This window comes from Pelecanus crispus, chromosome 5 (assembly GCF_030463565.1).
Source record: "Pelecanus crispus isolate bPelCri1 chromosome 5, bPelCri1.pri, whole genome shotgun sequence".
Lineage (NCBI taxonomy): Eukaryota > Metazoa > Chordata > Aves > Pelecaniformes > Pelecanidae > Pelecanus > Pelecanus crispus.
Window position 1 is genome coordinate 31859051 of NC_134647.1, and position 10099 is coordinate 31869149.

At 39.5% G+C, this 10099-nt stretch overlaps 1 protein-coding gene across 2 annotated transcripts; it reads left to right on the top strand.

The window, feature by feature from the left end:
• Positions 1–1159: 1159 nt before the first annotated feature.
• KCTD18 (potassium channel tetramerization domain containing 18) lies at positions 1160–9671 on the top strand. 2 transcript variants are annotated; one of them, XM_009480102.2, is made up of 6 exons: positions 1160–1316; positions 2574–2785; positions 3707–3900; positions 5032–5126; positions 5575–5677; positions 9092–9671. In XM_009480102.2, exons 1-6 carry the CDS (start codon positions 1160–1162, stop codon positions 9624–9626), a joined length of 1296 nt encoding a protein of 431 aa, XP_009478377.1. In that variant the 3' UTR covers positions 9627–9671. The 2 variants fall into 2 exon arrangements, with proteins under 2 accessions (XP_009478377.1, XP_075567245.1); XM_075711130.1 differs by lacking the exon at positions 1160–1316 and adding an exon at positions 1817–1873.
• Positions 9672–10099: the final 428 nt, after the last annotated feature.

A 10099-nucleotide genomic window follows, 5' to 3' on the forward strand; every position in this document is an offset into this window, starting at 1 on the left:
AAGGCGGGGGCAGCAGAGCCGCGGGGGTCCCTGCACCCCGCTGACCCGCCACACCCCTGGGTAGGGAAGCGCGGCCGGCCAGGGGTGCCCCCGGGGAGGGAGATGGCGCCGCACGGGCACGGGGGCTGCCCCTCTCCTCTCCCCGCTCGGCTCCGGCCCGGCCCTTCCTGCCGCCCGGTCGCCATTTTGCGGAGCCGAGGCGGCCCGTCCGGCGGCCCAGCCTGCTCCAGGCCCGGCGAGGCGGCCCTGCCGCGGGAGGCGCTGGCGCAGGTAACGCGGGATGGCGGCCGCCCCTACCCCGCGGCGGGGCCTGCTGGCCGCGGGCGGGGAGCTGAGGCGCCTTCCCTGGCTGGCTCCCAGAGGGGCGGGGGGGGGCTTCCCCTTCTTTGGCGGAGCAGCGCCCCACGGAAGGGAGGGAGCGGCCCGGCCTGCTGTGGGGGCGGCCGCCCAGCTGTCTCCCCAGCGGGCTGCGAGTCCATCGGTTAATTTCGGTGAAACCGTAACAGGTACCCAGGCAAAAGGCGCGTAGTGGGAGTTAGTTCTCCGCAAAGGGCGTGCTCTAGGGTAAAAAAAAAAAGCAAAAAAAGATTTTCCTCTGCTTCTTGTGCTCATCTTTCCCTGCCCAGACAAGGCCCCCCTCCTGCAGGGAGCTCAAGGCAGACACAAGTAAGAGTATTTATTGGCAATGTGGCATTAATGACGTGACAGCTTCAACAACTAGTTAAAGCAGCCCTAATTAAAGATCACATTTTAAAGAAGCCAAGTTGCTGTTAGTACAAAACTACCGCAGTTTTAGTGCACTGAACTATACTCAAAGCAAGATTTCCCAGAATGTCCTTCCAGTGCTCTGCTCACACATACTGACCTCGTAATTCCGCTTACCCGTTTGTCTCGAAAGAGTAACCTGTTTCCTAGCAAAGTAAAATGCCATAGTTTTTTATAGTAATGGTGGAGAATATTTGGCTATTTGCACCAACAATGTTTCTAGAACTGTTTTCACAGCTGATTTACAGTATTGTGTAATGAACATGTAAGAGCTGAGCTAACGCTTAGGTCTTGTATATAGTATGTTCAGTCTTAACTGGCATTAGATTTACTTTTGTTTGTATCTGTTACAGGTTTGAATAGCTTGTAATTAACATAATCATTTGCAAATGCAATGGAAGAGGGCAAGACTGAAGACGTCCAGGGTATTCTACGACTTAATGTGCGAGGATGTTTATACACAGCAAGGCACGAGTCTTTATGCCGCTTTAAGGATTCAATGCTAGCTTCTATGTTTAGTGGACGCTTTCCTCTAAAAGTAGATGAATCAGGTAACTATGTTCAAGCTGTAAATATGACGTTCTCATCAGGGAACTCTGTGGCAAATACATGCTTTTATATATATTTATGCACTTTATAGTATATATCTATTCCCAGTCTGCTGAACATCAGTTGGCTGCTTTAATTCCAGGACGTAAAACAATTATGCATGCATGACTTTATACTTATGAGTAATTCATTGTGAGTTCCACAAGATCACTCGTGTTTGCAAACACGTTTGTACAGTGTTTAGCCCTGCCTTGTCCCAGTCCAAACTGTGGCTGTGGAATGTACTTCTTCACTACGAATATGAAAATAGATAAAATAGAAGTTGGCAGAGTACTTGGCATTTAACTTGGATCCTGTTTATGGACCCCTATATTCTCCAGAGGCATCTCACTCTCTCTGATCATTATAGGAGGAGATTTGGGTCTAATCTTTGTTTCAGAATACTTGAATACCCAGTAAAGATTGCATTTTTCACCACCATGGCTTGATATGAAAGCTTCAATCAAACTATTCATGGGTCAAACAAATTTCACGCTTGTGACTTGGAAATCCTGCCAAAGTATGTCCAGTTTAAAGATACAGTGGATGGAGAATAGTAATTCCTTGTTGTACACTTCTGAGTGTTTAAAATACCTGGGATGTTTAACATTTTGAGGGGCAGGGCTTTGCTACCATCTTTCAGTTGCAGTGAACAGCCTGTTGCATACAGCTGTGTATAGTTTGGTCAGTTTCTGTAGTGGTCCTTGAGCCCAGCAGGCAAAGGAGAGAAACAGAAACAAAGAATACTGTAAAACTTGAGCAATCATCAGGGAAGGTTAGACTAGATGTGTACTGGAGCTGATGCTACTTTTAACTCTTTTAAATTGCCTAGATCCAGAATTGAAAAAATGTCTGCAAATAGCGAGAAAAGATGTATCTGCAGTTGGAATTAGAAATGCGTCTAGAATTAGATTTTTGCCTTTTAAATGGAGTGCAGTACAGCTGAGGTTGTATGTTGGCATGGTCCTATGCAGATCAGTGATTTCACTGAAATTCCAAATTTACTGCACTAAGAATTTTATCTTCAAATAACACATATTCCAGGGACACAAAATAGTACTTTTAAAAGAATAGAGACAGTATACTTACTTCTCCTAAGTAAGTAAAACTAGTACAGAAGTTTTATATAAAGGCTTTACTTGATGATTTGGTAGAATGTGACAAGTCTGTCTTCGCTTGCTGGAAGCAGCATTTTAAAGCATTTTATTTTATGTTTTCAGGAGCATGTCTAATTGATCGAGATGGAAGCCTGTTTAAGTATCTTTTGGATTATCTTCATGGAGAAGTTCGGATTCCTGAAGATGAACAAATTCGAATTGCACTGCAGGAGGAAGCAGATTTTTTTGGCATACCTTATCCATACAGTTTGTCTGACCATTTGGCCAATGAAATGGAGACATATTCTTTAAAGTCAAATATAGAGCTTAAAAAGGTCTTGACATTTCTTACATTTTTAAAGATGTACTCTCTAATCCACACCATTCATTAGCATCAAATACTAAAACTACAGTATATGCAAGTTAGCACTTTTTAATTACCATGTTAAATCACCAGTAAATTCAGAGTTTTAGGTTAAGAAATTCTAGAGTTGATACTGCAGTCATAGTAGTTAAGGACATCAGCTTTTCCCATCATTGCAATACAGCAACAGTTTAAATTTGACTCCATTTTACATGCAAGTCTGCTGTAAAACTTGCATAGCAGGAATGACATTGTTTAGTTCCCTATTTGGCTTCAAATTTTACTTGAGATTAGATTTGATCCCTTCAAGATGTTTGGTGGTTTTTCTTTTTCAGTTTTACAAATTCATTCTAAAACTTGAAAGATAAAATGTACTTTGCCATTTTTTTTAGAACAAGAAAGGAGAAAAGAAAATGAATATATTATTTAAAATCCAAAGGTTTGTCTATTTTAGAGTATTGTAACTTAAAAGCGAATTCCAATTAAATGATTGGAAATTAACTCATATTACCAGGTATGGCTGTGTTAGTCCTGACAGTCATCTATGTTCTCTTAGTAAGCTATTGTTCCATATATTTCACATTCTGCCTTATTCATTTCCTCTTGGAAAGCATAAAACATTTCCAGGCCTTTCAGTTCCTCTTCATATTAGGGATTTGCCATGCCTTTTAAGTATTTCTGTTGCCTTTCTGTGAATTTCTCCTAGTTTTACAATATTGTCTGTTAACATCAGATAAGAAATACTGCACACATTATTCTAGATAAACTACATCCTTTATTAACTTAAAAGAGCTCACCAGTACAGTTAAGAAAACTTAAATATGAAGCTTATTCAACTAAAAAAATGTATTCTTATTAATAGTCTGTATTTTGTGCTCTGTGTTTGTTCCAGGCTTTGTTAGATTTCTGTGATTCTTATGATTTAGTTTGTACCAAGCCTACAGTTTGGGTCCTACACTATCTCAACACTTCTGGAGCAAGCTGTGAAAGTAAAATTATTGGTGTGTATGCCACAAGAGCTGATGGGACTGATGCAATTAATAAGGAGCTAGGAACAAAAATTCATAGTAAAAGCATTTACAAAAGGTAAGATGACTGTCAAACACATGAAAGCAGTGAGGATGAACACTCACATATTATAATAATACCTAAATATTATTATATGTAGCATAATATAGCATTATTGTACTATAAATCTGTGGAAGGAATCAGATTCTTTCTGGCTTTGAAAACAGCTGGCTAATACAATGGTCACATTAAACAAGCTAAAAACTAAGCATGGGGTACAAGAATTTGAGAGACTGCACAAAAGGTGGCTAGCATGCAGTTGCTCTAAGTTCTCATTATGTTTTACTTGCTATTTTAAAAATGTCTCAACCATTTAAAATTACTTTCTAATTTAGGACAATATTTACACTAAATACAGTGAATGAATCCCCATCCAGAAAAAGTTCCAGAAATATTCACAAAGTTGGTTGTGATTTGTGCAGTTATATTCTGCAGTCTTCCAAGGCAGCTGAAAGAAATATTTAACACCGAAAGGAACTGAAGATGAAAGGAAATGGTTTTAATTCTTTAAAGGACATGTACATGTCTACTACACTATTAATGTATTTTTATGACAGTAATTATATTGGTAGACCTGTACTTCTGAGTGTCTGGAAGCAATTTGTCTTTCTCTTGGTCCCGCAGTACAGTGTCAGAAGTGTACTTCACTGTGTACCTTTTGAAACAGGATTAAGATAGAGCTTTTGATGTTTCATCATTGTTATAATTAAGATGCTTATTTTCCTAAATTTAGGCTGGGAACACTAACATTTATTCCAAGAGTATTTGGACACGTAGTATCGGGTATCTGTCCTCCTACTGTGTTTTCCCTTTGAATAAATGATTGAGATTTAGAAGAATAGATTTTACATCATTAATTGTGTAATTATTCTTTTATGAACATCTGTTCTTTCATGAATACCCATTTTTAGCAATAGGTGTTCACAGGCATGCAGATCATAGATCATAGGAGGATGGCTATTTAGAACCTTTTATGCAGATGAAAATGAAATTTGAGTAACATTTTCCTTTCTACTTTACAAAATATTTACTATTAAGTCCTTATGGTTAGGATTTGGTAAAAAGAATAATACGTTTAATCAGTGGTACATTTTGAAGGACTTAGCTAGATGTGCCATGTAACCGTTACCTTTAAAACAATATTTCTAGAGAAGCTGGAAATAACGTCCAATACATCTGGAGCTATTACTCAGTAACTGAGTTGAAAAAGATGATGGATGCTTTTGATGCCTGGGAAGGGAGAGGTAGAGTATTAAATTTTTTTCTTTTATTTCAGTAGTACTACTTTTTTACAGAAAAATAAGACAAATATTTGCCAATTATCTGTAATAAAAACTCTGCATACATTTTCACTCATTCAGTAAGTAACACGTTGTAAAATATCCCACAGTAGTGGCTATTTGGGGGGGAAAAAAAAAGTCTTAAGGGATGTTCCAACAAGGTGACATGAGTTGACGTGAATGAATAGATGTAGTGAGAGCCACCACATGCAAGGGGTGATAGCCTGCTAGCATTGGGCACTCTGGTGGAAGCCTTAGAAGCACGTTGGCTGTAAGCAACGTTCATGTCAGCATAGTTTCAAAGCTGAAATTCTGCATAATAAAATACACGCATTCATTTAGTCAGGTGTATATACACATAATATTGATATGTTCTCTTAGCTCATCAATACAATGTCCCTTTGAAATGCAGGTGTCAGCTACTGGAGAGTGCCTCAAGAGCTGATTGAATGTTGGACTCTTGAAGAACGCCCTTTGAAAGGCAGTTTGCATCATATGCCTCCAGTTCATAAAAGGTATGCTGATTTGCCTGGGTGGCTTAAAATAAAGCAGAAATACAGCACAATTTTTTTTATTTTCTTAATCAGTTCAGGTTCTTTGAATAGCTATGAATGTTGAGCTTTCTCTGTTTATTTACATTTTTATAAAATACCAGAGAGCTTCATTGCAGAACTGAACTTGCTAGAAACAAATTACCTTTTTTAGGCTGCTGAAACTTCTCTCTTCTTCTTCAGCCTTTAAAACATTTTAGAGTGGGAAGGAGTAATTAAAAAAAATAGAAAGCCGTACTAGTTAACTGCTAAAAAATAAATTTAACTGAAAACTTTAACTGTTAACTGATTTTCAGATGTGAGATGCCACCTTTTTAGAAGGAATTTCTAGAATTTCTTCTGTGTGGTTTTACGGTGATACTTTTGACTACACCTCCATTCTCAATACATTACCTAAAAGCAGCCTTTGCAGGTGCAGCTACACAGTTGATCGGAGCCACCCTACAGCCGCTTTGCTGCTAGATAGAAGAGGATCCTGCTGACCTTCCTTGGCCCTGGCCACGCTGTCATTTCAGCAGGAGCCACAGAGCCACATCACCACAGTGATCCAACTGAAAACTCCTATCTCCCCATCCTCCCCATTAATTTTTTGGATACTGCATTCTTTGCTTTTCATAGCTCAGATAGGAAGGAGTGTGATCATTTGATCCCTGGATTGCCAAACAGCCTACATACATTCCTGAATGCTCCTCTACTACCATTGCCTGTTTTACCTCCCATCTCTGCTTCAATTTGTCTTCTCTATTCTTCTGCACCCTCAAAAAACGCTATGTTCAGGTTTCAGCTAGGACTCCTGATGTATCGCAGTGATCCTGGTGAGAACACAAACTATCTTGAAATACTGTAAATGAACCTAGTTACTGATTATATTTTACCTATACTTCATTGCTACTATTAAAGCACCAAATCTTCGAAAGTTTAAGCTTTCCTTTTTGTTCTGGTGGTTCTTTTGATCTAGGATGTGCAGATGTTGAGAATATGTTCTCACCTTACGGCTCTGAGGAAAACTTCCCTGGACTCATTAGAAGTACTAGGTTATTTGCAGACTTTCTGTTTGAAGTGTCACCATATACCAGTTTTATAAGAGCTATAATAAGAAATACTGCTCTCAGATATTGTTTCTTCTTTTGGTATGAATCCCTGTGGCATTTCACAGATCTTTTAAAATCCAAAATGCAAGTACCCTGAAGAGTATCAATGCTTTTGTAGTGTATCTTTTAAGCTGTTCTTTAGTGGCTCTCACAGTTCATAGCCTGTTTACAGTACTGACCCACCAGCTAAATGTTTCTTCATTCCTGACAATCACATCAGTTAAAGCTCCAGCTTTTCTTTGTCAGCTGAAAATCTAGCTATAATCTGATTCATACATGTTCTTTCTCCTACTACCAGATTTTACTAGCTTTACCATAGGAGCCAGCAATAGAGCCACAGTTTGACAGCTTGCCCTGCTTTTGGCTGGGGTAGAGTTTTCTTCCTAGTAGCTGGCATAGTGCTGTGTTTTGGATTTAGGATGAGAATAAGGTTGATAACACACTGATGTTTTAGTTGTTGCTAAGTAGTGTTCATACTAGTCGAGGACTTTTCAGCTTCCCATGCTCTGCCAGGTGCACAAGACACTGGGAGGGGGCACAGCCAGGACAGCTGGCCCAAACTGGCCAAAAGGCTGTTCCATACCATATGACATCATGCTCAGTATATAAACTGGGGGGGAGTTGGCTGAGGGGCAGCAGTTGCTGCTCAGCAACGGGCTGGGCATTGGTCAGTGGGTGGTGAGCAATTGCATTGTGCATCACTTGCTTTGTGTATTCTTTTATCATCATTATTATTTTCTCTTCCTCTGCTGTCTTACTAAACTGCCTTTATCTCAACCCACGGGTTTTACTTTTTTTTTCCCGATTCTCTCCCCCATCCCACTGGGGGCAGGGAGGGTGAACGAGCAGCTGTGTGGTGCTTAGTTGCTGACTGGGGTTAAACCATGACACAGCTTTTGTTTTGATAAATTTTTAAATGCATTGTTAATATTCTCTGAGTTTAATTTTGTCTCTGTGTTCTTTCCCCCTCTTTCTCATCTCTCCAAAAATAATTTTGATTTATATTTACTGATCAACCCCCTCACCTGGCCTAGTCCAGCTTTTGTTTTGTTGGGTTTCAGGTTTTCTAACATCCTATTCAGCTCTTTTACCGTGACCTTGATTTCTATGGCATCATTTATTATTTTCTTCAGGAATTAAAATCTAGGTGTCTGTCCATTTTTCTTTGCCAACACTAAGAAACAGCATTTTTATAATACTTTAAAAATGCTGTCTACTTGTACCAATTAGAGTTGCCATGAGGTTCCACAGGCTTTCTTACATAGGTTTTTTTTTTTTAAAAAAAAACATTTTCTCTTGAAAGACTACCCATAATCATTTGTATTGAAAATAAATGGGGCAGGGAGAAAGAAGCAATAGCTTTCTTCTTCTTTATTCAAATTACATAGCGTGGAACTCTGTTTTGTGTTTATGTGCAGTTGGGTCTTACATTTTTGTAGATAACTTAAAACACATCAGACTAGTATTTAGTGGATTTTGTATCCAATAGAAGGTGTAGCATTTTGGTATTTTCTTTGTGTAACTTCTCCAGCCTTCTTTCTCATTGATTTTCACTTAGCAGTTTGTGCACCCTATCTTACAATTTTTAATGTGTAATATTGCTTACACAGGTAAAAGAGATTGATGGTACTGTTTGTATAAAGGCAAGCCTGACTGCAGTGATGAACAGTTGAGAACCGTAATGAAGCTGGTGAAGGGTCTGGAGCACAGGCCTTATGAGGAGTGGCTGAGGGAACTGGGGTTGTTTAGTCTGGAGAAGAAGGGTGACCTTATTGCTCTTTACAACTACCTGAAAGGAGGTTGTAGTGAGGTGGGTGTTGGTCTCTTCTCCCAAGCAGTTAGCGATATGACAAGAGGAAATGGGCTCAAGCTGTGCCAGGGGAGGTTTAGACTGGATATTAGGAAAAATTTCTTCATGGAAAGGGTGGTCAGGCATTGGAACAGGCTGCCCAGAGAGGTGGTGGAGTCACCATCCCTGCAAGTGTTCAAAAAATGGGTAGACGTGGCACTTGGGGACATGGTTTAGTCTAGTCTACCCTTGATTGTTTTAGTGTGGACTTGGTAGTGTAGGTTAATGGTTGGACTGGATGATCTTAAAGGTCTTTTCCAACCTAAGCGATTCTATGATTCTGTGATTCTATGATAAATAATATTGTAACAAGCAAAAATGGAAAGAACTTCAGATTTGTGGATAGCTGTCGCAGATTGTCTGTTTTGTGATAATGTTAGAAGAAGAATAATTTATGTACATAGTTTGTTTCTTTAATTGAAGCTCTTTGTTTTACAGACGATTAATTGACTTTACTGAAGAGGAAGATTATTTACTATGTAAAGCGGGTCCCAAGCCAATTAGATTCTCAGGTCCCTCAACAAGTACCCGTATCAAAGTCAAGAATTCAGCATCATTAAAGGTAGCTGCTTGCAATGCTTCACGTTCTGCAGTGACTCTTAAACGACCCAATAGTGAAAGTTTGACACTGCACAAAGTAGCTTCTGAAACTGTATCTGAAACATGCACGCCGATGCCCAGCCATTCCCAGGTGCCCCGTGGAAGGCAGAGTGCTGACAATGGGACACCGTGTCAAGTGCCGTTGAAGATCGCAGTGCCTAGGAAGCCCGTAAGCAACCGTGTAGTAAAGCTGAAGCGAACTCCACTTTTTCTTGTGGCACCATCTCAGCCATCTTCATCTCTGTCCAGTAAAACAAGTGAACAGGATGGTGCTGCTGTTGAAATTCCTACTACTTCTATGGTACTAAACAAGAACGAACCAGCCGTATTAGCAGAGAGCATTAAGTTTAAGAATGATAAAGTGGGTGGATAATGTTTGACTCAGACTGATAGACTGGACAGCTTTGCATCATCTGATCAAAGAAGAGATCATCATCTCATGTGGTCATTTATTCTAAGATTTGGTAGAAAATTATGATTAAAAAGTTCATGAAAAGCATAGGGAGAAATTGTTTTAAGTTAGCAATGAAGCGTGTTTTCTGCTTTATTTCTAAATATTTTTTAGATGTTGGGAAGGGAGGGAGAAAATAGATTACCCCCCCTCCTCCCCCAACCACAGAGCATGTGCAGTCTAATGTTACACTATCTCATTTGTCAGGCTGTAGTAGTACAAGCGACCTTTTTAAAGGGAGTACTTGCACAGCATAAAAGAAGATGCCTTTATCAACTTTAACTACAGTTAACATTAACTAGAGTTAATTTCCTTAATTTGTATCTTTAAAGTGGAGAAAACCAGATAACAATAAGTAGCTTGTATTAGATAGAAGTTTGCCACAAATGTGCAAT

Coding starts and splice junctions, on each gene's coding strand:
- KCTD18 (XM_009480102.2), top strand. CDS start 1,160: ATGGAAGAGGGCAAGACTGAAGACGTCCAGGGTATTCTACGACTTAAT. Junction 1,317..2,573: donor TCTAAAAGTAGATGAATCAG/GTAACTATGTTC, acceptor TTATGTTTTCAG/GAGCATGTCTAATTGATCGA. Junction 2,786..3,706: donor CAAATATAGAGCTTAAAAAG/GTCTTGACATTT, acceptor TGTTTGTTCCAG/GCTTTGTTAGATTTCTGTGA.